Source organism: Episyrphus balteatus, chromosome 2 (genome assembly GCF_945859705.1).
Source record: "Episyrphus balteatus chromosome 2, idEpiBalt1.1, whole genome shotgun sequence".
NCBI classification, from domain to species: Eukaryota; Metazoa; Arthropoda; class Insecta; order Diptera; family Syrphidae; genus Episyrphus; species Episyrphus balteatus.
In genome coordinates, this window is record NC_079135.1 from 18,680,415 (window position 1) to 18,706,450 (window position 26,036).

At 30.1% G+C, this 26,036-nt stretch overlaps 4 protein-coding genes across 4 annotated transcripts; 3 read left to right on the forward strand and 1 right to left on the reverse strand.

The window, feature by feature from the left end:
• Window positions 1–8,931: 8,931 nt before the first annotated feature.
• Window positions 8,932–10,080, reverse strand: LOC129910126 (splicing factor C9orf78 homolog). The gene is made up of 4 exons (XM_055987394.1): window positions 9,947–10,080; window positions 9,772–9,886; window positions 9,216–9,711; window positions 8,932–9,147 (listed from the first exon to the last, which is right to left on the reverse strand). Exons 1-4 carry the CDS (start codon window positions 10,075–10,077, stop codon window positions 9,017–9,019), a joined length of 873 nt encoding a protein of 290 aa, XP_055843369.1. The 5' UTR covers window positions 10,078–10,080; the 3' UTR covers window positions 8,932–9,016.
• Window positions 10,081–15,066: 4,986 nt separating this feature from the next.
• LOC129909847 (39S ribosomal protein L12, mitochondrial) lies at window positions 15,067–15,862 on the forward strand. Its single transcript, XM_055986966.1, has one exon. The coding sequence runs from the start codon at window positions 15,202–15,204 to the stop codon at window positions 15,769–15,771; it is 570 nt and encodes a 189-aa protein (XP_055842941.1). The 5' UTR covers window positions 15,067–15,201; the 3' UTR covers window positions 15,772–15,862.
• A 2,169-nt stretch (window positions 15,863–18,031) lies between these two features.
• LOC129908253 (uncharacterized) lies at window positions 18,032–19,532 on the forward strand. The gene is made up of 3 exons (XM_055984630.1): window positions 18,032–18,137; window positions 18,422–18,580; window positions 18,652–19,532. The coding sequence occupies exons 1-3, from the start codon at window positions 18,032–18,034 to the stop codon at window positions 19,530–19,532; spliced, it is 1,146 nt and encodes a 381-aa protein (XP_055840605.1).
• Window positions 19,533–22,359: 2,827 nt separating this feature from the next.
• LOC129908254 (valine--tRNA ligase) lies at window positions 22,360–25,673 on the forward strand. Its single transcript, XM_055984631.1, has 6 exons — window positions 22,360–22,465; window positions 22,521–22,963; window positions 23,017–24,726; window positions 24,781–25,228; window positions 25,285–25,460; window positions 25,518–25,673. The coding sequence occupies exons 1-6, from the start codon at window positions 22,360–22,362 to the stop codon at window positions 25,566–25,568; spliced, it is 2,934 nt and encodes a 977-aa protein (XP_055840606.1). The 3' UTR covers window positions 25,569–25,673.
• The last annotated feature ends 363 nt before the right edge of the window (window positions 25,674–26,036 follow it).

Sequence of the window (26,036 nt, forward strand, 5' to 3'; positions counted from 1 at the left end):
AAATTTTCTAAAATGTAAAATATTACTTTTTTTTGGAAAATCGTTTTTTTTTTAAATACGGGCTAGTGAATTTTTAAAAATTTTGGTTTAAAGGGTTGCTTAATATTTTCTTCTTAAAAAATCATACCGATTTTTTATGGAAAAATGTTAGAAAAAAAATGTAATGGCTCTTACGATTTTTATAATAACACAAAACTTTAACATCAGAGCACACAACTGAATAATTTTATTGAAAATATTTTAAACAACCTTCTTCTTCTAATGCAGTCATATATATTTCCGTGATTAGTGCGAAAAAAATGAAAAAATTATATTAATTTACAAAAATGTAAAACTAAACGAAAGAGTTGATATTCGAACCTGATTTCAAATATCAGCTAATATTATGAACATATTATGTACCCTTACTTTTATTTTATTTGTAAAATACAAAAATTCAACGAACCGACCAGAAATCAAATCGATATTTTTTGTGCAGGGTCCTTTGTTGAAATTTGAAAGTTGAAAATATTTGAAAGTTGAAAATATTATTTCATATTTTCTTTGATGGTAATTTCAAGTTGGATTGTTTTCTCACGTTTGAAAATTTTTTTACGGATGGATAACTTGATTATATTGATAAAATACGATTAAATACTTGCAATTCATTCTTTTGAAAAAGAAAATATGTTTCGATTTCTTCAATGGGAGATCATTCCTTCATTCGAGGAAAATATTTTCGGTGCAGATTTACTCAGATATATTACATTTATTCATTACTTGAACTTCAAGCTACATATTAAATTCTGTTTATTTAATTACTTTTCGAAAAAAAAGGTGATATTTAAATCATTTTAATGAAGATACAGCTAGATAACTAAAAACTTAAATGTTCTGGATCAATTTAGTAATTAATTAAACATCCCAAGTAACAATTTTGCTTCTATAAATCTTTATAGAAGCAAAAGAAGCATGTATAAAGCTTTACAGAAGCAAAATTGTTAGTCGGGATTGACTTTTGTTTTTGTTTTTTGTTTGTATATTGTTAACACATTAAGTTGTTCTCCAAAAAAATCAAAGTCGTTAAAGTCAAACACATTTATCACTCTTAAACGCTGAAATAAATAAATAAAATCTTTTCCAGAAAATCATAGAAATCATCAAAAAAGGAACAAAAAAATACCTCCTTATAACAAACATACACTTTTTTTATGATTTTATTTGCAAATAAAAGTAACATCTGTGACAACTTAAAAGATGTTTATAGATAACTCATGTCATGACTTTAAACTTAGAAATTCTTTGCATGATTTTTTACTGTCATAAAAAAAAAAGTTTACAACACGTGGTAAAGAGACATAAAAATTCGCAAAAGTAGGTACTTATCTTCTTCATTTAGACATGCAGTTTGCGGTTTATAGAATGTAATAAATGCAAGTGCTTAAACACTTTTTTAAAATGTTTTTTAATACAACAAATGGTGGGTAGATAATAAAATCATAAATCATTCACCATCATGTTTAGTTTTAATGTCTAGAGCCGTACATGTGCGATAACATTTGCGACAAAATAAAAACACAAGAAGCTCTTGAATTAATGATTGCAAAGATTTATGAGTAGGAGCTCTTTATTGTAACTGCGTGTGAAAGATTTTTATATTGTGAAAATATCGACAACTTTCATTAGGAGGTACTATTTTGGAATTGAAAAAAAAGAAACAAAAAATTATTAAGCAAGTTAATTTATTATTCGTTACATGGCTTCTGATCAAATCACAAAGAGTGTTAAAGAGTCGTGTGAGCCAAATTGCATGCACACGAAAATTGAAACAATAGTGTTACGTATTTATCATCGTAATATAAATGTTGCTTAAATTCCAAGTCGAATGCAAGTTCCAAATAACTCAATTCATATTTTAGATTATTTTAAGGGCGTCGTCGTCATTGCAACTTTCTAAATTAATTTTGCAAACTATCTTTAAGTATCGGTCTTGCAAGCTTAAATAATAAAGTGGTTTAATTAGTAAAAATAAGTTTATCGAGTCCATGAAAGTAAGTTCAAGTTGGGCATTTTTTAATTATCCGCGGCTCCTTTGACAAATGTCCAACCCAAATGTAGAAAAATTCCCAAACAATTATTACTATAAGATCCCCCACGTTATAATACTTAGATGGTGAATCAACAATCCTTTTCACGCATCATTCTTTTTGTGTGGTATTTTCATTCATTAATTTTATTTCTCTCTGAGCTACTTTTTTTGGTACCTACATCAATTACAATAAAATACTATAACAAATACCAAGGAAAACTAGTTTAAAAAAAATAAATAAACAAATAATTAAAATAATAATGAAAAAAGTTTTTTTCCGACAGTAACAATAAACATTTAAACAATTTAAAATACTTTTTATTGCAATGCAGATAATACCTACTCTTTATTATTAAATAAGGCATTAACAAATATGCAATAAACAACCAAATATAGATTAATTTAGAGAATATGGTTGTGGTATTCAAGTTTATTCATTGATATACTTTCTTTTTGTCGCAGTTGGAACTCGAAAATAATTCTGTTAAAACGCCCAGATATTGCGATGATATTGATGATGGATTAATGGCAACTGTTGTTGTTTATTTATCGCCTACTTAAAAGACTTAAGAAAAACAAAAGTTGTCTTGTTTAAATTTAATTCATTGGAATTAAAAAGAGTGAGTCCGGCGGCTACTTTTATTTAACTATAAAAACAAATAGCGCCTCAGGCGCTATTTACTTTGTAAAGTAGGTATTTGATGTGCAGTTGAATCTTAACTATTACGAAAAATTGTTCTGTAAAAGAGTGAAATCATCACACTAATGACTATAGAGAAATAGAAATCATTTGTTAAGCTTTTACAAAAACAAAATTTTCAAAGGGTCATTTATACTAGTTCATTATCACAGGCTCCTTATTTTTATATGTTAACTTTTTTGTTTACAATAATTACAAGTTAGAGTTAGATAATGATCTGGGGACATATTTGATGTTCGTTTTGTTTTCTTTTCTATTTAGCAAAATGTATGTCAATAAAAGGTGCATCTGTTGTTTAACTTGCTGACATTCGTGTGATATTGTTATCACTATTTTGTGTTAGATATATCTTTAACAATTTTAACTACAACTTTTACTTTCTTTTTTCGCATTTACTTAACTTTTTAGTGTTGAAGAGGTGAGGTTTTTTGATTGTTTGAATAAGATTGGAAGCAAATTGAAATGTTTATCTAAACTATGATGTAACGATTGTACCTACCTATTCGTCACTTAAGAGTGAACCCAGAAGGTCATTTCAAAATAGTTGATTTATTTCATTAACAAAGAAATCAACCGCAGAATAAAATAAAACTATAAAAATTAAATAAATGCTATGCTACGTACACTATGGCGTATACGTAATGTGTTTAGATTTATTAGAGCTATGAAGTTTTTATTTCCATACATTTATTATAGACCAGTGCCGATGCCTTCAAAAACATTAAAAAGTACAAAAAAATCATAGTAGGATGAAACTAATTGGAAAAGGAGGTGAATATGATAAAAATGAAAGTAAAAATAAATTACGGGCGAACCAAGTTCGGGAAGTGGGTGGGTTGAGTTTTTAATGGTAAAAAATGGTATATCTCGATTTCCGACAAAACTACAAATCCTATAGAAAAAAATGATAAAAATTTTTGTTCGAATTCAAGCTTTTTCATTTTTTGAATTTTACGAGAACATGTTCTATAGTATAATAATGTAAATTTTTATTTACACCATCAGAAAATAGACATTTTAACGAACGAAATGCCCACCAATTTTTTGAAAAAAGCTGATTTTTTGACACGTGAATTTTTTATTGAAAATTAGGGTGTTTTTTTGGTATTGAGTCAAAATAAGGTAAACAAATTAATATTTTAAATCAAATAAATTACAGTGTATTTTGACATAATAAGGTAAGTTTTCACCAAATTTGGTAGAAAAATTTTTGTTTTTGAAAAAGATAAAAATAATAAACCAAAAACTCGGTTTTTTGAATTTTTCACATAAATTTTGAGGTTATGTGAAAAAATTGTTAATACAAAAGTTGTAGATCTTTTTATTACCTACAATTTTAACATACAACTTTTTTCTATAAGATTTGTAGTTTTGCCGGAAATCGAGATATACCCTTTTTTGCCATTAAAAACTCAACCCACCCACTTCCCGAACTCGGCTCGCCCGTAATTTATTTTTCCTTTAATTTTCATCATATTCACCTCCTTTTCCAATGGGTTTCATTCTACTATGATTTTTTTTGGTTTCAAAAATTATCGACCCTGGTCTATTATAAAAATTTAAAAATCATGTTTTGTAATCAAAAAATCTGGTAGTTACCAGATTTCTTGAATTGATAAACGTCTGAAACTTCAAACAAAAAAAAATATATTGCAAGTCTCTAAGGTGACTGTCCATCACAGACTTAAACTGCTGCATGCAGTTGTTAAGTTTAATGACAGTTGAGTGACGTTGGAAAAAATTCAACTCTCAGGAGGTTTGACGTTTGCTTGTAGCATTTTTTAGACTTAAATGGTCAGGCGCCTCAGTAAGTTACTGATTTTTTAATAGTGATATGATAAATGTTCGATATTTATCTGCTAATATTTTTATACAAAATACGTCTCATGTTTTTATTACAACTATTTACTGATACTCTAACTGATTTTTACGCAAGATCTGTTTTAAAAGGAAACTATTAAAAAACTATTAAAAGAAAAAGAAGAAGAGATATACATTTATTTGTTACACAAAAAAAAATATTTGTATGTCTATATAAACTTTACAAAAAAAAAAAAAAACAATTGGCGTGCCAGTTTTAAGAAAATATTAAACATAATACCTACCTAAAAACGAAATTTATAAAAAAAAAATTAATCCGTTCTAAAAATATCCAAATACAGAGATTCTTTCTTCAGCCGCACTACACGAATGTGGAACGCGTTACCCGCCTCTGTTTTCCCATCCCATTTCAAAACTCAGAACTTCAAAACTAATGCTCATCGGTATCTCCTATCAAACCCCTCCCTATTTTCCTAATGCTCGTGTTCACCATATTAAGGGTACATTAATCCCTTTAGTGCGCGCTTATTATAAAAAAAAGGCTTTTCAAAACAAAAAAAAATAACATTTTTTTCAAGTCCACAAATGTGTTTATTTTTTAATTTTAAATTACAGTTACTCAAACGAGTAACTTCTTACCTTCTTACCTACAAGAAATTCAAAAATAAAAAAAGAAATAGGTACCTATTGTTATTAATGGTGCAAAAAACACTTTTTTTTAGCGTTGTTTGCTACATTACAAATACACAGAAAAAATTTGTTTTAAATAGTTTTTGCCGTTTTTGAAAAAAAGCAAACTTTTCTATCTTCGTTATATGACAGACAAAGTTAGTTTCGGTCCTAAGAAATTTTTTAACCACATACATTATACATAGGTAAGGTATACCAAGTTTGAAGAAAATTGCTTCAGGGGTTAAGGATGGAATGAATATACCTAAAGGTAGATGATTTTAGATTGCATCATTGACTTTTCGAACGTTGAGAAAAATAGTGCCACACAACTGAAAAAACACGATATTTCAAGATCAAATCATAAAACTAACATATAAAATATATGAATTTGATAACGCCATTCCTCTCTTATAGGAGCATTTCCAAGTTTTTTTTTTAACTTAATGGAGTGTGAACGATACCAGTATACATACAAGTAAGGTCCAATTTATTTACTTTCTATTACATTTGAATCGGATATTTCAAAAATTACTTAAGTCCAAGAATTTGAATTTTCCAGGAACCAACTCTTTAATGCTGAAGCAAACGAAACTTGAAGGTTGGTGTGCTTAATTTAGTATTTGAGTTGTAAAAAGATAAAATGTAAACTAAGCTTCACAGTGAGTGGTGCGTTCTTTTATTCGCCGATGTTAACTATTGTTAACAATAGTTAACTTTCATCGTTCCTAAATGAGAAAAAAGTTACAAAATGTAACATCGTGACGTCACAACATCGTTCCTAAATCCAATGTTGAAGTGTCAAATAGTTACATTTTGTAACTTTTTCCAACTCAGCTTCTGGACTTGAGTTTCAATGTTAATCTGTCAAACACAAATAAATGCGGAAGAGAGGGGATGATGTGAGAAGAGAATTTTTTGTTTGTTTTCATATTTGAAATTATTTAATGCATATTTTTCTTTCAATTTGCTAAGAATTCAATTTGAAAGAATTTTTTCGGTGCCAAATCAATTATTTCTTGTTTATTTATTCATAAAATTGATCTCAAAAAATTTGTTTTGACAGATCAACAATATGTAACATTAGTCGTTCCTAAATAGAAGTTGAAATTTTCTAACAAAATCTAACGAAAAAAACAACAACGATTTATTTGACACAACAACCAAAGTTAACATTGTTCAATAAAAGAACAGACCACAGTTGTTTAGAAATAATATAAGGAAACAAAATTCAAAAAACCAATATTATCTTTTTAACGTATGTATTTTGTATGGCTTATTATTGAAAATTATTATTATAAATGTACATAATATGTCACATGCATTTACATATTTAGCATGTTTCATTATTTTTAAGGTCCGCAATTATATTCTTTATCATACTTATTTACTTACTTGGGTTACGCCCGCCTCCGCACAGTGGGACGAATGTATGGAAAAATCGGCATTTCCAATATCTTGTGGTTAAGTGACTGAAACTACGCAAAGTTGCATGAAGACGTATATTTACACCTAAATCTATGAATTTACAATGAAAACCAGATAAATGGAAACGTTTTAGCCAGGAAATTCATTTTTATTTAATAAAAAGAGTTGAGCAGCGAACTTTTTTTTAGGATTTTCTTTTTATTATTATTTTTTCTCTTCTTTTGGTTAATTTTAATTTATGTAAAATAGAACTAATAATAGCATAGATATTAAAACATTAGAATTTGAATATTCAAAAAAAAAAAATAACAAAACAAAGAAACAAAACTTTTTATTCAGTGTCGATTTCGGAGGTATAACTTAAGTCGTCCGGGTTAAATTCTAGGGGAAAACTAAGATCTGTATAATTTTTTGATGAATATTGGTATATATCTCGATCATAATTTGATATATGTGAACTTTTTGACCATACTTACTCACTTACGCAATCTTGTATAGCTTTAGTTATACTCAGATTAGAATTCAGACATTATTCGTTAGCGCTCATGAACCGATTGAGTCTTCTAGAAGACTTCTCCATCTTCTACTTTACCTTGAGGCAATACAATTTAGTAAGTTCCTGTATTTGAGCTTCTATCTCTCCTGTTGACTCCTCTTAGCCAAGAAGTTGTTGAATTTTCAAACATAAGCTATCAAATTTTCTGTTCTCGCGCTATCCAGCCAAGTTTTTTAAATTTTGGCCATTTTTGATATAGGGGGTTTAACCTAAAAAACGCGATTATAAGTACTTGGGGCAAATTGGGGCAAGATTTTTTTCTTGATTCATTTAGTGGACACTTTCCTGAGTATAAAACCATAAAAACCCCAACACTTAGAAAATCACGAATAAAAACAAAAGCCAACAAATCAAAAATTTGTTTGTAGTTAAATATTAATTTATATACCTTGATGAGTGTTATAATCCATTATTAAATTATTTTTTTACCGCACAAAAAATTTTGGGAGTAAGACAAATTACAACCTGTTTTTTCAGCACCAAAAAAAAATTAAACTAGCCAATGTTTGGCGCTCTATAACTTTTGCACTAATTGGACAATGCAAATATTTTTAATGCAATTAGAACCTAAATATATTTGGGATGACATACCAATACTTACACAATTATTGCAGAATTAGCCATTTCTAAAATAACATTTCATGAAAAAATGGCTTTCGTGACATTTCCTGTCTCACTAGTGGAAGTAACTACAGTAAAGTCACTTATATGACTTTATTCAAATTTGAGTAATTTGGTTTTTGACTCGTTAAAATAGCATAAAATGCAGTTGAGCTGTATAAATTTTTAAAAATTAACTCACGTGTATTTTGTATGGCAAATCTTCAAATGCGGGGGGCGAGTAGGTACTAAATCTTAATTTCAAGTTCTCAAATTATTTCGGACATTTTTGTTTGGATATTTCCAACTAAATTTTGGAATGGGAGTAACAAAAAACGATGGTCACCTTAAAAAAAGCGAATATTTTTTTCAAATATTTCACATTAATCCCTCAAAAAACATTTTCGGAGAATTGTCGTATTTTTAAAAACGTATCAACTTAGTTTAAAAAAAAATTTTACTAAAGCGGCTGCACCGAAGAGCTTGAAATTTTACACGATCTTTTTTAAGCGATTTGTTAAGCCACTTTAAAGTGTTTTCTTGAAAAAAAAAATACGATTTTTTTTAAATCCGTTATTTTTCAGACTTATAACGGCCATATTATTCACTAGTTTAAAAAATACATCTGGATGTAAAATTGTCAAATGTCAAAAATAAATCCAAAACCAAAATAGTTATCCCGATTTTAACTATGAAAATAGTTAAAAATGACTATTCTTTTCTCTGTGTGATTATGTGAATATTATGGATTTAGATTTATTTTTGACATTTCAATTTCTTTACATTCAGATGCATTTTTTAAACTAGTTAATAATATGGCCGTAAGTTAATAATCCCCCTTAAAGTGAATTTTAAATACCTTCGTTTTAATTCTTTAAAGTAAATATACGAAAGGTACAATTTGTTTGAACTCCCAATCTTATTCGTTCTATTCTTCAAAAAAAAGTAAGATTTTTCGTTCAAATATGCACAACTTTCAAAAAAAAAAAAATACAAAGCAAGTTAAGAAGCACCCAAATTTTGTGTACTATGCAATAACAAAGTGAGACTTCACCCCAGATTGAGAAAAAAAGAGGATCTTTTTCATCTAAAAGATAAATGCGATGGAGAACAGACGTGCCCCTTTTTATAAACTAAAGTTTTTTGTATTTAATAAAAGTAATAAAAATACAAATCAAAATCGTCTAAATTGTTTCTTAAATTTATCATAATGATAATCATCAGTGGCTTTCTTCGTCCCTGTCGTCTTGTCCACCGGTTCAACAGGTTTCTTTCTTTTTCTCGGCTCAGCATCTTCAATATTAACTGAAACAAAATAAAAAAAAAAACTATTAAAAACCTCTCCGCATTTAAATAATTTTCTCCAAACTTACATCGATTATGTTGCATAAAATTAACAGCCATATTTGTTGGCACAAACACCGACGGTCCATCTTTCTTATTCTTTTGTTCTTGTACTAATTTCTGTTTGGCTTCTTCGGTAGCTTCAATATTTTTGATTTTCGCCTCAATTCCCAAATCGACTTCTGGAATTCCATTTAACATTTGATTGGATAACATTTCTTCTGAGCGATTTGAAGAGCTTTGTCGGAGATGATCAGGTAAAGCAAATAAAGCTGCTTCCTCAGGAGTCATGTATTTTGTTTTGTCACCTTCTTGTTCTTCAACATCTTTGGCGACTCCTTTTCGCTTTCTCAATTCTTCTTCAATGTATTTCATCATTTCTTCGTCTTCATCACGTTTGTTTGTTTCAGCTGAAAACTGTGTTCCAATGCCTACATCATAAGCATCATCTGCTTCTTTGATTTTGCCAGCTTTCAAGGCTTGCATATTGAGCATTCCGCCACATTTTGTGTTAAATGGATCGTTCTAGGAAACTGTCTTTATTTCAGGTTTTTTTTTATGGAATTAATTGAAATTTTTACTTACAGTTGTTATCTCTTCTTCGAGGGCAAGTTTTTTTCCTAATGCTAGACCAGCTATACTGACGCCATTTGGTCTTCCTCGGAGTTTTTGGCGCTCCTTGATTTCTTCTAAGCTGGATCTGTTTTGGGATACAAAAAAGTTCAATGATTTATTGGTATATTTTTAATTGGGAACCTACAATATTTCTGCTGGATTTTCAAGTTCGGTTTCATCGTCATCTCCCGATCTTCGTCTTAATTTAATATTTTTACGGGGTTTCTTTTTAAAAACGATTTTATTTAATTCTGTTGGTTTATCTTCGTCGGACATGATTACAAAAATGAAATGTCAAACGTTTTGTTTTGACTTTTGTGACAGATGCATTTCATGATTTTGTAATAGATTTATTTTAAGCGCATAATGAACACGTTCAGAATTTTATGGCAAGTGGTCCGTTCTTTTATTGAACAATGTTAACTATTGTTGTTATGTCAAAAAAATCGTTGTATTTGTTTTTGTTACATTTTGTTACAAAATGTTAACTTTGATTTAGGAACGACTAAATGTTACATTTTGTTGATCTGTCAAAAGAAAAATTTTTGAGATTAATTTTATGAATGAATAAACAAGAAAAAATTAATTTGTTACTGAAATAAAGGCTTAACTACATTGGCTCAAAAAGTGAAAAAGTACAAAAGTGAAAATTTTCAAACGCATTTTTGTATACTTTTTCGGCCTGAAAAATTAAAACAAATATTGCAGAAAGCTTATTTTCTGGTCTAATAAACAATTTGTATACTCTTTTTCACGAAACAATTGCGCTAGCCAGAAAAAAATTATTATCACTTTTGTACTTTTTCAAAAAGTGGTGTATGTAGTTAAGCCTTAATTCTTTTTAATTGAATTCTAAGCAAATTGAAACAAAAATATGCATTCAATAATTTCAAATATGGAAACAAACAAGAAATTCTCTTCTCACATCATCCCCTCTCTTCCCAATTTAGTTGTGTTTTACAGATTAACATTGAAACTCAAGTCCAGAAGCTGAGTTGGAAAAAGTAACAAAATGTAACTATTTGACACTTCAACACTGGATTTAGGAACGATGTTGTGACGTCACGATGTTACACTTTGTAACTTTTTTCTCATTTAGGAACGATGAAAGTTAACTATTGTTAACAATAGTTAACATCGTCGAATAAAAGAACGCATCAAAGAGTTATTTTGAAAATGGGGAACTTTCAGCGAATGTCATTTCTGGGCTGGTGAAGATGTAAACAAACGTTAGGTATAGGCTTTTCACACCAAGTCAAAAACGCGGTTTTTGAGAAAAAACCCAAAAACCTATATCAAAAACACAAGATTTTCCATACATTTTTCATAAACCACAAGTTTTCGTAAAACACAAGTTTTTTTGATTAAACTCGCCAAAAACCTGAAAATGAAATCATTCAACTCCAAACGAAATAACCAAACAAACCTTTTGAGGAATTCAGCAACAATTCAACAGACAAAAAAAAAAGAACTGACAGCAGACAAAAATAAAGAACTGACAGGCAAAGATAACTAGTTGTTTTACAAATACGGTTTGTTGGTTTTTTTTTATAATAAATCAAATTTCTTTTTTAGTTCATTTTATTTGATCAATTTTGTGAGCTCAATCTGATTTAAACAAAAAAAATTAAATCCCATCGAAAACTTGACATTTGGATGTCAAAACATTTTAAACGTCAAACAAAAACCTGTAAACTTTTAGTGTGAACGATTTTCAGGTTTTTGAAAACTTTTTGCCATAAACCGCGTTTTTGGGTTTGGTGTGAAAAGGCTATTATTTGTACTGAAAATAGCTTTTTTGTTGTATGTAATTGGCATGGGAAAAAAATGCTTGTTTACCTCGCTTCACCAGTGGAGGTTGACCAATGAGGAATAAGTTTTTCTATTACTTTTCCACTTGGAAAAGCCCCGTTGCGTCGTTCTTGTGTTATAAGCGTTTGAAGGTATCCATATTGAATTTTTTTTTTTCGATTTTCTAAAAATCAAACGTGCGAAAATTTTATATTTTTATTTCGAAGTTTTCGAAAAAAAACTTTGGTAATTTTATATATAGGTATTTTTGCTCAATAATCTTATCAGAATCCATTTAAGACTTTTATCTGAAAAGTGCGTTGCGTATCCCAACTAGAGCCTACTATTGCACGTGTATTAAGGTACACGTGCTACACGTGTATTTAAATAATTCGTGCCGAAGCACGTGTATTTGTAAATACACGTGTATTTATATTTACACGTGTATTTATATTTACACGTGTATTTATATTTACACGTGTAAATAGCGTTCGAACAGGTAGATTTGGTGGCGATTTCCTAAAATATGTATTATATTGAATGAAAAGGATATTGTTCAGGTTTTTGCGGTTATTGGCTAGATTTACACATTGAAATTACACGGAAAATTTAATTGGAAATTCTTATTCAACCCTAGCCATATAAATCTTGGAAAAAAATTTTGACCCGATTCCCATTATCGTATCGAACTGAACTTTGTACACATATGAAGTTTGGATTGCAACGCAATATTTTGGGGTCCGAACTCAGGGGAGGGGCATTAGGGGGTTGAAACACCCCAAATCTATTTTATCCCATTCTAAATATCGCAAAAGCTTTTGTAGGTAAATTGCAAGAGAGGGGCTTTGGGAGCTCATACCACCCAAGCAAATTATCATCTTCTTTCAAATATTATACGACTAAAAAGTAAAAAAACAAAGCAGATTAGATTAGATTACCAAGCAACAAAACATATAAAATAATTAAATTGACTCCATGGAGTCCCTTTAAATGCCGTCCAAGGGCTCCGGTTGTTCCACCGGGACAAGAAAAACGGTTGTTTTGTTGTGAACTACATAAGTCACAGTAGGCATTTGTCCCTTCTCGGTGGGCATATTGCCATACCCAACTCCTTGGCTTCATATTTTAGTTTTATTTTAAAATTTATTTTGATTGAATTTGTCGCTTTATTTATAAAACACCTTTTACACTTTCACTATGAACTTAGTAAACCATATGATCTTCAAATAAACGGTGATTAACAAAAAAAAAAAAAAAAACATGTAACAGTTGGTACACTTTCTTCTGAGAAAGACACAGTAGGCAATATGCAAATATATCTTGGAAAAATTTATTAGTTTTTTTTTAATGAAAAGGCACATCATTATTTTTAATTTTTTAATAAATTATTTATAAGGTCTTCAAAAAGTTCAAATACTATTTTTCCAATTTGAACTATTTATTTGCACAATAATCTTCAGTTGTTTAGTTTTAAAAACTTTTATTTTACCCCCAAAAAGCAAAAAAATCATTTTGTTTCGTATTTACACGTGTAAATATAAATACACGTGTATTTAATAAATACACGTGTAAATAAGATACACGTGTAAACGTTTTTTAGATACACGTGTACACGTGTATCGGGTACACGTGTAATTAAATACACGAACAAAATCGTAGGCTCTAATCCCAACTTGCACAACTATGGTATAAAAAGACAAGTTATGATCATTAGAGCCGCCATCTTACAAAATGGGGTAGTAAGGTTTTGACGTTTAATATTTGGCAAAGTCAAAAGCAACAACAATTTCCAAGACAAATTTGTTTACAACAACAATTTCAATGGGCAGCTGTCAAAATCTTAAGTAGCCATTTTTTTTTCTCTTTTTTATACCATGTAGCACAACAGCTTCTATAAACTGAGATCTCGCAGATACTACTTTTTATACAGCTTGTATTGAGCTTGCTTCAGAATTCAATTGCTTATAGAAGTTCGAACTTGTTTAACAACTTTTAATAAGTTGTTTAAATACTGTTAAGGAAACTTAAACGAAAAAAACTTGTTTTCGGAAAAGCCTGCTTAATGAATTTATGGAAGCTTTACAGAAATTACCAAAGTTAGTATTTGATTTTTGGTTTTGATGTATAATCTAGCTGGGACACTTTTTGGTTTTAATTATGAATAATAATCTCATTTCAAATTGAATTTGTATGGGAAATTATCTCATTTCGAACCTCATTTGGCAAATTTGATTGAAATCATCTCATTTGCTTCACCACAGGCTATAAAATGAAAAATATTAGGTGTTTTTTTGTTTATCTATATATATTTTGTGCAAAAAAACGACATCGAGATTTTTGAAATCAAAACAATTTACGTGTTAAAAACAACAAAAACTTTATCTGTATAGATTTTTGAAAAATCCAGATAATTATCCAGATTTTACTTTCTCTCGATAAAAACAGTAGTGCCAAGGTAGTTTAATTGTTGTGTTCATATAGAAATATCTGAAAATATTAACAAAAAAAAAAGCGGAGAAAACGAGGTTTGAAAAAAACTCTCATAGAAAAAAATAATCAAAAATTTGTTTGACATGGTTGCATTGAAATGTTAATATCTCGAGATATACGCAATGCACTTTTCAGATAAAAGTCTTAAATGGATCCTGATAAGATTGTTGAACAGATATGTATATAAAATTACCAAAGTTTTTTCGAAAAATTAGAAATAAAAATAAAAAAGTTTTCACATTTGATTTTTAAAAAATCGAAAAAAAATTCAATATGGCTACCTTCAAACGCTTATAACACAAGAACGACGCAACTAATGTTAATGGTCATGGTCTTAAAATGTAGCTAAGAATATACAGATAATTTTTGGTTTTTTGTGAAAAAACAATTTTTTTGAATCCAACATGGATGCCATGGCCATATGAAAATTTTTGTTTGCATCCAACATGGATGTAATGGCCTTCCCACTTCGGAGTTAAAATAAAAAAAAAAACAAAAGCAACATTTTTGACAGACAGCTGCCAAAGTATATGTACAGTGGTGCCAAATGTTTGCATGGATTTCAAAAACCCGATGTCGTTTTTTTGCACAAAATCTATATAGATAAACAAAAAAAAGGTATAACTACATTGGCTCAAAAAGTGAAAAAGTACAAAAGTGAAAATTTTCAAATGCATTTTTGTGTAGTTTTTCGGGCTGGAAAATTAAAACTAATGATGCAGAAAGCTTATTTTTTGGTCTAAAAAACAATTTGTATACTCTTTTTCACAAAACAATTGCGCTAGCCAGAAAAAAAATATTTTCACTTTTGTACTTTTTCAAAAAGTGGTGTATGTAGTTAAGCCTAAACACACCTATTGTTAAAGAATGCACAAAACATTCACGGACTCATTGTCCTTTTGTACAATTGCTTCCCATAAAAATCTACTACAACTTTCAGTTACATAATTTTTTCATCAGCTTGGCATCACTCCTTCCTATCAGCTGTCAGAGTTGTCGTAACATAACCCTCTTCGAAGTGAAAATTTCCAAATTTTTGATTTTGGATTTTCTTTAATTAAATAACTAATAACTTGTGATTTAAATTGCATTTTCACACAAAAAAACATCTTCATCAAAATGAGTATCACACGTATTACTATCAATCACCTCCGTCAAACAATCAACAGATCATCTGCATTCACCCGCATGTTCGAAGCTCGTTTTCAATCGACCGCTGCCGCTGCTTCTGGTGGTGCTGAAAAACTTGTGGCCCCTGTACCCGAAGGAGTCGACAAACCACCAAATCCTAAATTAGATAACATTGTCAATAGCATTGCTTCCCTAAATCTATTGGAAGTTTCCGAATTAAGTTCGTTATTGAAGAAGAAATTGAATTTACCCGAAACAGCTTTTGCTCCAGTTGGCTTTGCTGCCGCTGGTCCAGCAAAACCAGCAGAAGACGAAGAAGAAGCTGCTCCCAAAAAAGTTCAAACATCATTCAAAGTAAAATTGGTTAAATTCGATGATAAACAAAAAGTTGCTTTGATCAAGGAAATCAAGAATTTACTTGAGGGAATGAATTTGGTTCAAGCTAAGAAATTCGTTGAAAGTGCTCCAACGTTGGTTAAGGAAGATATTCCTAAAGATGAAGCTGATAAATTGAAGGAAGCTCTGACGAAGGTTGGTGCTGTCATCGAAATTGAATAAAAACTAGAATAGGAGAATTATTGTTTAATTAAAAAGAAAATAATGTTTTGAAAAAAAAGTTACAAAATAAATTTAGTTCCCGAAAAACCAATTGAGTTGGCCTTTTTATTAAGACTGGAATAAGCTTTTAATAAGAAATGAAAACGGTAAGTAACTTAAAAATGGGCAAGATATTGAAAATAAAATATAGAAGAAGAATTTGGCCAATGTCCAAATTTGGTGGGAAGGCTTGCGACTGGCATCCTCAATCTGTAAACTAGTAGGAATGGAAACTTTTTTTTTTAATGCATCTTTTCAGTAACAGAAATCAGATTGCATACTTTATTATTTTAGCGAGTTTTCATAAACAGCGCAAAATTTTAAAATTTAAAAAAACCTAAAGCCTTTTTAGTAGTTTACTGACAAAAGCAGACTGATTTTTAGCTGTGTAAAAACTAAATACGCTTTAGCATTTTTTTTTATTTGCATAGAGGAAAAAGTGATCAAAATATCTCGAACCAAAATCAATAAAAATAGAATAGAAATATTAAGAATTTGTATAAATTAAGAAACTATACTGAAATAATGATGATTTTGATGGAAGTTTAAATTGAATTCAATGTCAAAGTTATTTCTGACATGAGGAACGTATCGAGGTAGGTACCTCCCTCTGCTAGAGGTTACTATAAGATCTAAAATCTCCTTTAAATACAAGAGGAACTATGCATACACATATTTTTACATGTTGCGATTGTTTTTTTTTTTACCTTTACTTTAACTTCTTTATTTTATTACTTTAGTTTAGAACTAGTAAGCGTAAAGAAATAAGTTGATTTTAAGAAAACTTCTTAGTTTCTTTTGTAAAAAGATGTGCATGTTGCAATTTTTCAACCTTGAGCGTATACAAATTTTTAATTCATAAATATATATTTTTTTGTAATTAATGATTAATTAAAAAACATAATTACAATCTTTGAACATAATAGCCGTTTTTTATTATCACTTGATCCATATAGATCATTAATTAAAATGTATTACAACAACTACATGAGATCTTGCTTTTCATCAGGATCACGATTTGAAATCTTGCAAGATCTCATGTAGTTGTTGTAATACATTTTAATTAATGATCTATATGGATCAAGTGATAATAAAAAACGGCTAATGTTAAACTCAACCTATTGTCCATCTTAAATTTGTGATTTGTATTTCTCACTTAAAAATTATCGTATGTTGATAAAACTAAAACTATGTAAAAGCTATAATTCTTCTAGTATTACAAAATATTTTTCAAATGGCGGAATCGCAAAATCCTTAGAAACATCAAAAACTAAGTTAACAGATTTTATTCTAATAAAATTATAATTATTAACCTCAACAACGGATCACTTTACAGAAAATTTAAGAATATATTTTAAATCTCCATTTAATTTTCTACAAGTTTTTTTAAAAACAGATGGGGATAAGAAAAATGAAAATGGACCCCAGCTTGGGAATTATAAAAAAAAGTTGTATGCTAGTTTTTGCAAACAGCTAATATACCAACTGTGAGTTTTAATATTCATGTGACGTATAGTTTATCAAATAACAAAATCCTTTTCCTTAGTAACTAGTAAGCAATTACACTGGTCTACAAAATTTAATTTTTATTGTTGCCGACACTGAAATATGCTTTTCTAAAGGTTTTTGATGTGTTGATCTGGAACCCGAATTCAGAAATATCCTATCAGCTCCCGTTTTTGAAATATTATTACCGAGCACCACAAAAACCTTAAGACAAATATATTTTAGTCTCGACATCAAAAACCTTGTACACTTGTGTTAGTATTGTGTTGCTATTAATAACAGCAACTTAAATGAAAATCTTTTCTTTATTCAAAGAATTTGAATTCTAATATTAAATGCAACACTGTTGCACCACGATCCAACCCAACATTGCAATAAATATTATCTACTTTACTTTGAAAAATAACCATCGTTGACTCTTTATAACAGCCGTTGTTATATTGCCCTCATTTATTGTATTTTAAAGCGACCTTAAACACATTCTGACCCACATTCAATCCTTCTGAACAAAAAAATATGATTTACCAATTAGCACTTTCTATTGACTGTTTGCGTTAGGAAGATTTTAAACGCCACTTCTTCAAATGGAAAGCCTTTCATAAATGATTCAGTCCTACGTGAACTATTGTCGTTCGAAGACATTGAATTTTTTGCTTTCCACATAGTATAAAAATAAATTTATCAATAAAGTGTTTCCAAAAAAATTAAATCGAAAATGAAATTGTTCCCAATTATTGCTGCATTAGTGTGGCTTGTTTTATTAAAATTTGCCTATGGATTAGATAATGAGCTAATAAAAAGCGAAGCCAGACAGGGAAGATGTGAGTGATTGAAAACCATCCTTTATCCGATGAATAAAAAATATTAAAAAAAAAAGTTTTGACATCAGCTCTTTTGTTTAAATAAAATAAATTGTGATAATATTACAATTTACAATGCTAGTAAAAATATAACATCGCTGAAGTGTTTGTGAATGAAAAGTCTCTTATCTCAATTGAAATATTTCTTCTGTTAAGAGTCCTGACCAAGAACCTAACCGTTTACCATTTTTTTACTAAAATCTTGAAACTTAACGTTTCATCCTTAATTGTTTATAATTTTTCAGTCTTTCCATTTTACACAATTGGTCGATTTTCGAACGATGTGTGTACCGGAACTAATAGAATGATTGGTACCTGCCAAGTACGTGGAGAATGTGTGGATGGAGGTGGTGTAACAGCTGGAACTTGTTCTTCAGTAACCGCTCAAGCAGTTTGTTGTATTTGTAAGTAATATTAAAAACTTCTTTGAAACATACTCCCCAAAAGTCTTATTTTCAATTTATTTCATTTTTAGATACTGCAACTTGTGGAGGTTCAACAAGCAACAACAACACCTACTTCTACAATACAAATTATCCGGGAACATTTAATGGAGCCAGCCGTTGTACTTTAACAGTTCATCCTTGTGATTCCACAATTTGTCAACTTCGTATTGATTTTCTGTCATTATCCTTAGCACCACCAAATGGTGATGGCTCTTGTGTGACTGATATATTAACCATAACCGGAGGATCATCGAGAGTTCCTCGAATTTGTGGTGAAAATACTGGTCAACATGTTTATGTTGATTTCAATGGTTTAAACCCAATAACAATTACTGTGGAAACCTCAGGCAGCGTAACGTTTAACAGACAATGGCAAATGCAAATAGCTCAAATAGCTTGTGCATCTCCAAATAAAGCACCATCTGGATGTTTGCAGTATTATACCGGAGCTACTGGCACTGTATCAAGTTTTAACTACTCCCCTGCCGCTTCAGCTCAATTAAATACAGTAGGAGTTGGTGGCACAAGGCAACTTGCAAATACAAATTATGGAATTTGTGTGCGAATGGAAGCAGGTCGATGTTCGATTACTTGGAGTCAATTGAGTGAGGATCCTTATTCATTTACTGTTACGAATGATGTTGGTGCTGTTGATCCAACTTTACTGGGAACTGCTGCTGTACAAAGTCAAACTTGTACAACTGATTATATTGTTATTCCGGCTCCGGTTCAAGCTGGTGTCAGCTTAGGTAGTGATAGATTTTGTGGATTGGGATTAGTTGCTACCACAAGTTCATCGAAACCATTTGTTTTGTATACTATTACGGATGCAAATGAAAATCCTGATATATTGAATCGAGGATTTTCTTTGTCTTACAGTCAAAATAATTGTCCAATAACTGGGCCTTAATAAAATTTTATATGATGATGAAATTGTTATGATGAAATAATGTTGTTTTATTTCGATTGAATGTAATGTTATGGCGGAAAATTGGTAATAGACCAGTTTTAAGAGGCCGATAGTTGAACAATATGCGAATACGAGTGTTAAAAACGTTCATTGTCCTCTCTAAAGTCCAAAAGACCAAAACCTGAAATTACATTGCACAAAACGAGAACAATTCGGATTAGTGATTTAAAAAAGTCTTTGCAATGCATTTTTTTTTTGTTTCCTTTAATTTAAAAATAGGGCTGTTTGTATAAATTTTTTAATGTTCAAACTTTAACGGCCACTGTGGTGTATGTGCAACTTTTTTAAATACATTTTTGTTGTTAAAATCCCCTCTTTTAAATGGCGACTTTAAATTAAATGGAATGTTAACAAATAATGTTGTTTTCTTGAAGTTGCTTATTTTTGCTAATAAACGAAAATTCTGTGGCAACAAGGAATAACAACATAAGTCAACTTATGTCGAAATTGAGATTTTCACAAAATCTGATGCACAATAATCGATTCTATCTACCATATTTTTTTCGTATTTTTATCTTAAGCGGTTTATGAATTACACGTAAAAGAAAAATGACATTAGCATTGACTTCTTATGGGAAGCCAAACTTTCAAAACGCTCTCCTGAAAAGTTGTAAAAACTGACTTATGTTGTTTTTCCTTGTTGCCACAGAATTTATAACGTTTTGTTCTTATTTTGTTAACGGTTTTCCATGAATTTTTAAATAATAGTTTTTGGAAATAATTGTTTTCCTTTTTTTACTTTGAAATCATTTTATTCAGAAAAATGCGTTATTTATTGAGTAGCATTGTTTAACGATTGTAAAAGACCAATTAATTAAGTCTTAATTTTTTAACAAAATATGAATATTTTAATTTTTAAACATAATAACTAATAAATTAAGTAAAATTTAAAAATAAAATTTGAACAATTATGTACCTACATTAAATTATTTCGACGGGTTTTTAGTGGTACTAAAATTTCTTTTGTATTTTTGAAGGTTCATATTTGATCAAAAATCTAACTTTTTTTTGGTTTAACTAAATTTGTTGTTTCTTTTATTGAATCATTCATATTTTGTATAAAAAGCTAAGTAATTTTAAGAAAATTTATTGGCCTTTAATAAACATAAGTACAAATTTTACTCGACGTACTTTTTTCAAAATAATTATTTTAAAGTAAATAAAATGCACGACTGCATCGCAAGTACTTGCTCTTATGGTAAAAGTAGCTCTTATCTTAAAGCTTTCTATGAACAAAAAATTAGGGAAAATTAGAAATATAATTTAATAAGGGAATTTCACCAGTAATGCACAAAATATACCTATATATTATCTGTTTTAAAATTTATGAAACATCGTTTTAAAATTTATGAAATACCATTTTAAATGATTTTGATCACAAAACAAAGCATGCCATCTGATTTCTTGAATAATAGGATTTTTTAGAAAAAATATATGAAAATCGTTAGATTTAAATAGTTTCTTATGTATAAAAATTTTCTAACATTTTTCGAAAAAAAATTGGTATACCATTTTGAAGAAATAATTAGTTTACACTTTAAAACGAAGTTTCGAAATATTTTACTGACACGTTTTGAAAAAATTGATTTTTCAAAAACAAAATTGAATATTGTTTAAAAATCTAAAAATGTGTTTTTGAAAATTCATATATCACGTCTACTTAAACACTTTTGTATAAAAGTTTTTGTTGAAATCGGGTAATGCGTGTGCGAGATATTCAGAAACCAAAAAGTTTGAAGAAGGTATACACAGACAGACAAAATTGCCGGACCCACTTTTTTAGTGTTCTCCATCATCGTAATATGTCATGTCTGATTGTTATCTCGAGTTCGATTTATTTTTTCAAATCGTTAACTTGCTCTATAGTAGAGTAAGTTCTGGTAATGTGGAATAGGCGGGTAATGTGGACGTCCCTTAGAGCAATAGGTGACAACTTTTTATTAACGAAAAATGCGAACTCAAAAACACGAAAATATATTCCATACTTTTCAAAAATTTGATAAATCTTTATAAACGGTAACGTGGACTTTTTTTTTGAGCTTTACAAAATGCATTCTCATACGTTTAAAAAGCAATTTTTACAAAAATTAATTTTTTAAGCAGAACGGTTTGCTATTGATTTATGTGACTTCGATATGAGTTTGATACAAAAATCTAACTTTTAATATATTTTTTTTTAATTTTTTGTACAATATCACTGTTTCCGCTAATGTGGTATACAGTATACTTACCAAACTCTAATGTGGTATAGTAAATTAATTTATAATATACCAACAACGAAATTAATAATTTATCTTAAATTTAACAAAACACAAATAATTTTTAATCTTATGTTGTTTTTTTCTTTCATTATTTAAAAAAAAAAAAAAAAAAAATGAAGAGACTGATAAAATATGTAATATTGTATTGGAAAAGAGTATACCACATTAGCAGGCGTATGTGTACCACATTACCCTCCACTTTCCAAATGTGGCATTTTCGATTTGTAGCTAATATTATACACCTAAAAGCTGTTGTAGCTGTTTAATAATCCGGAAATTTCAGATATCCCTTATTTGAAGTTAAGTTGGATAAATTTTAAAATATTTTTTTTATAAAAAAAAAATAATTTCCCAAAAAAATCCTCACCCCACTGAACACTATTTATTTCTCTCAAGCACATACAGCGCTTCCTATATTTCAACTTTGAATTCATTGAACTGTCAAAAAACAGCTGATCAAAAAAGCCGAATGTTTTCCCAAAATTACCCAACTCCTTTACCGAAAAATGCAAACTTTTATAAAATTAAACTATTATCAATTAAAACTACCATGTTTCATCTCAAAAATAAGATCATTAAACTCAACAAGTTATCGAAAATATTCCTCTTTAAGTATGACAACCCCTAGATTGATTAGGAACAAGTTTTTCAACTTACATGCTTTCAGATAAAATAGCACAAGGCTATCAACCAAAAGATGTTGAAAGCAATAAATACATCAAATGGTCAGAAAAACCATCCCAAACAAAGACAACAACTGAAAAACATTGGTTCACTATGATACTCCCTCCACCAAATGTTACCGGAAATCTTCATCTTGGCCATGCTTTAATGGCAACTATCCAAGATGTTATTTGCCGGCATAAAAGACAAAAAGGCTATCAGGTTCAATGGATACCTGGAACAGATCACGCTGGCATTGCCACTCAGGTTGTTGTTGAGAAAAAGATCCTCAAAGAAAGGCAACTTTCCAGGCATGATTTAGGTCGGGAGGAATTCCTTAATGAAGTCTGGAAATGGAAGAATGAAAAAGGTCATTCTATAGTCGATGATCTAAAGCGACTTGGTTGTTCATTAGATTGGAATAATGAATACTTTACAATGGATAAGGTAACTACTTTATCTAGTTCCATTTTAAAGGTTGTTTCAGTGTCTCATTATAGAAGCAAAGCAGAGCTGTAAATCTTGCCTTTGTTCGTCTCTTCAACGAAGGTCTAATTAAACGCAAAAAAGCTTTAGTCAATTGGTCTTGTAGTCTAGAATCTGCCATATCAGATATTGAAGTCGATTCTATAGAAATCTCTGGTCCAACTGAGATTAAAGTTCCAGGTTATGACAAAAACATTACTTTCGGACAATTGTATAACTTGGCTTACAGATTACATGGCGAGGAAAGTCAGGAAATAGTTGTCTCTACAACTCGTCCAGAGACAATCCTCGGTGATATTGCCGTAGCTGTTCATCCCGATGACGAGAGGTACTCTCAATATCGAGAGAAGCAAACATTCCTTTGGCATCCCTTTCGGAATCAACCAATTCCACTTATATTCGACTCATCTGTCGATCGAGAATTTGGAACTGGAGCAGTAAAAATAACACCTGCCCATGATAAAAATGATTTTGAACTAGCCAAACGTCATTCTCTAGAATCTGTTTCAGTAATCTCTGAAAAGGGACAGATTCTTCCTGAATTTGTTCATTTTTCAGGCTTAAAAAGATTTGAAGCTAGAAGTAAAATTCTAGATTCTCTTGCTAGCCAGGAGCTTCTTCGAGAAATTCGACCGCACTCGATGAGTCTTCCACTTTGTTCACGATCGAAAGATGTCATCGAGTATATACTTCGTCCACAGTGGTTTGTCCATTGTCAGGGAATGGCCAATGAGGCAATTCAAGCAGTTCGAGATGGTCGAATTCAATTGCATCCGAAATCATTCGAAAACGATTGGTTCCGATGGTTGAGTGATTGTCATGATTGGTGTATTTCTCGACAATTGTGGTGGGGTCATCAAATTCCAGCTTATTTGGCCAAAAGCAAAGATTCCGAGTTGTGGATTGCAGCAGAATCTCAGGAAGAAGCTGTGGAAAAAGCACAAAAACAATTAAACTCAAAGAATATTTCTCTTGAAAGAGATCCTGATGTCTTAGACACTTGGTTCTCTTCTTCACTTTTACCATTCTCGATCTTTAACTGGCCAAGTGAAGAATTTCGTCAATCATATCCATTAGATGTCATGGAAACTGGTCATGATATTCTATTTTTCTGGGTCGCTCGTATGACTATGTTGGGAATGAAACTTACTGGTGATGTTCCTTTTCGGAATGTACTTCTAAATGGAATTGTTTGCGATGCTCATGGAAGAAAAATGTCAAAGAGTTTAGGAAATGTCGTCACACCTCAACAGGTTATTTATGGGACCTCACTGAAATCAATGCAAGATGACGCCCTTCAATCTCATAACTCAGGAGTTCTTGGAGCGGATGAATTGAAAAAATCTTTCAAGGGACTACAGAAGATGTTTCCCTCGGGTATTCCAGAATGTGGAACTGATGCTCTGCGATTTACTTTGTGTAGTCATAATATCAAGAGTCATTTTATCAATTTCGATGTAGCAGAATGTTATACCAATAAGTTGTTCCTAAATAAGATTTGGCAAGCAACAAGGTACACGTTGGGAGCTCATGAAAAAGTCAATATGACAGTTGGTGAGGGATCTCTAGAAAATCTTGAACTGGAGTTAATGGACAAATGGATTCTAAGTCGTTTAGCGGATACTTTGGAAGTCTGTGAGAATAGCTTGGAGAATTATAACTTTCATACAGCTACTGCGGCCTTGAAGAACTTTTTTTATACAAACTTTTGTGATGTCTACTTGGTAAGTTATTTACCTTCTTTTTGAAAGCTTTCTTTTAATAACTTTCCATTCAAGGAAACAACAAAACCAGGTATATCCGACGGTGGATCGAAAGCAAAGGGACACTGTGTCACTCTTTCGACTTGTTTAAGTCTTGGTCTTCAAGCAATGTCTCCTTTTACACCATTCATTTCTGAAGAACTGCAGCAGTTTCTACCCAAGCCTATCGATTTTGACTCATCTTTGTACAAAAATTCTCAACTTGAGACTGAAGTGAATGAAATTCTTGATATTTGTCAAGCTATTCGGCAGTTGAAGAGCAGAAATAAAGTTTCTAAAAAACACAGTCCTAAAGTACATCTCTTCGCTCAAAATAAAGAAGCTATTAATATATTGAATAAGTACTTACTTGAAATGAAAGCTTTGACATTGTGTAATGAAGTGATTTTGGAGACGACATCAAATCCAATTTCGAAAGAGGATTACAGTTTATTTTCAACAGCAGGACATTTGTGTTCATTTGGTAAGGATTAATACTTTTCAAGGTGATTTTTGAAATTTATATATTATTGTTTTAAGGAATTTCAACGAATTCTGAGTTCAAACTGCCACAGTCTGGGAAATCTGGTAAAGATTTGAATAATTTGAAATTGGAGAGATTACAAAAGGAGTTGGAAAAATATTTGGAACGGACTTCGAATGAAGGATTCCGAAAGTCAGCTAGTGAAGCGGTTCAGAAGAGGAATTTTGAAAAGGTTTGAGTTTGAAATATTTAATATAAATTTGTGTGCATAATTTATTTATATTTTCAGATTCAGCAACTCGAAGTAGAAATAAAAAATATCAAAGCATTACAAAGTTAGCTATTTGATAGTTGGACCCTTTTGTAAAGTCGTTCGTTTTAAATTTAAATTAAATTAAAAAATCATAATTTAAGGATATAATTAAATTCTGATGTTTGTTTTGAATACCTTGTTTCAAAAAAAAAAAACAATCTTCTACAGTTTACTCCATTTTTAGCACGTTTATCAACATGCTCCTATAACATGTTTGATGAAAATCAGAACGAGCATTTGTTTTGTGTTAAAAAAAACTCTGAGTTTGTTGGAATTAATTTTTTAGGACAAAAATAACGGAAATCAGTACGGAAACGGCCATAGATTTTTTTTTCTTTTTAATTATTGATTTCTCCCGCACCAAATTGAACTGTATTTTGAAATATTGATTTTAATTTTCATAAATATTTAATACAATATTTATATAATTTTATTCAAATTTTTATTTTTCAAAAAACGATTTATAGTTTTTTTAACGGTTATGAATTTTTGGTT

Coding starts and splice junctions, on each gene's coding strand:
- LOC129910126 (XM_055987394.1), bottom strand. CDS start 10,077: ATGTCCGACGAAGATAAACCAACAGAATTAAATAAAATCGTTTTTAAA. Junction 9,712..9,771: donor TCGAAGAAGAGATAACAACT/GTAAGTAAAAAT, acceptor ACAGTTTCCTAG/AACGATCCATTTAACACAAA. Junction 9,148..9,215: donor TTTTATGCAACATAATCGAT/GTAAGTTTGGAG, acceptor ATTTTGTTTCAG/TTAATATTGAAGATGCTGAG.
- LOC129909847 (XM_055986966.1), top strand. CDS start 15,202: ATGAGTATCACACGTATTACTATCAATCACCTCCGTCAAACAATCAAC.
- LOC129908253 (XM_055984630.1), top strand. CDS start 18,032: ATGAAATTGTTCCCAATTATTGCTGCATTAGTGTGGCTTGTTTTATTA. Junction 18,138..18,421: donor CGAAGCCAGACAGGGAAGAT/GTGAGTGATTGA, acceptor ATAATTTTTCAG/TCTTTCCATTTTACACAATT. Junction 18,581..18,651: donor TCAAGCAGTTTGTTGTATTT/GTAAGTAATATT, acceptor TTTCATTTTTAG/ATACTGCAACTTGTGGAGGT.
- LOC129908254 (XM_055984631.1), top strand. CDS start 22,360: ATGCAAACTTTTATAAAATTAAACTATTATCAATTAAAACTACCATGT. Junction 22,466..22,520: donor TCGAAAATATTCCTCTTTAA/GTATGACAACCC, acceptor ACATGCTTTCAG/ATAAAATAGCACAAGGCTAT. Junction 22,964..23,016: donor AATACTTTACAATGGATAAG/GTAACTACTTTA, acceptor GTCTCATTATAG/AAGCAAAGCAGAGCTGTAAA.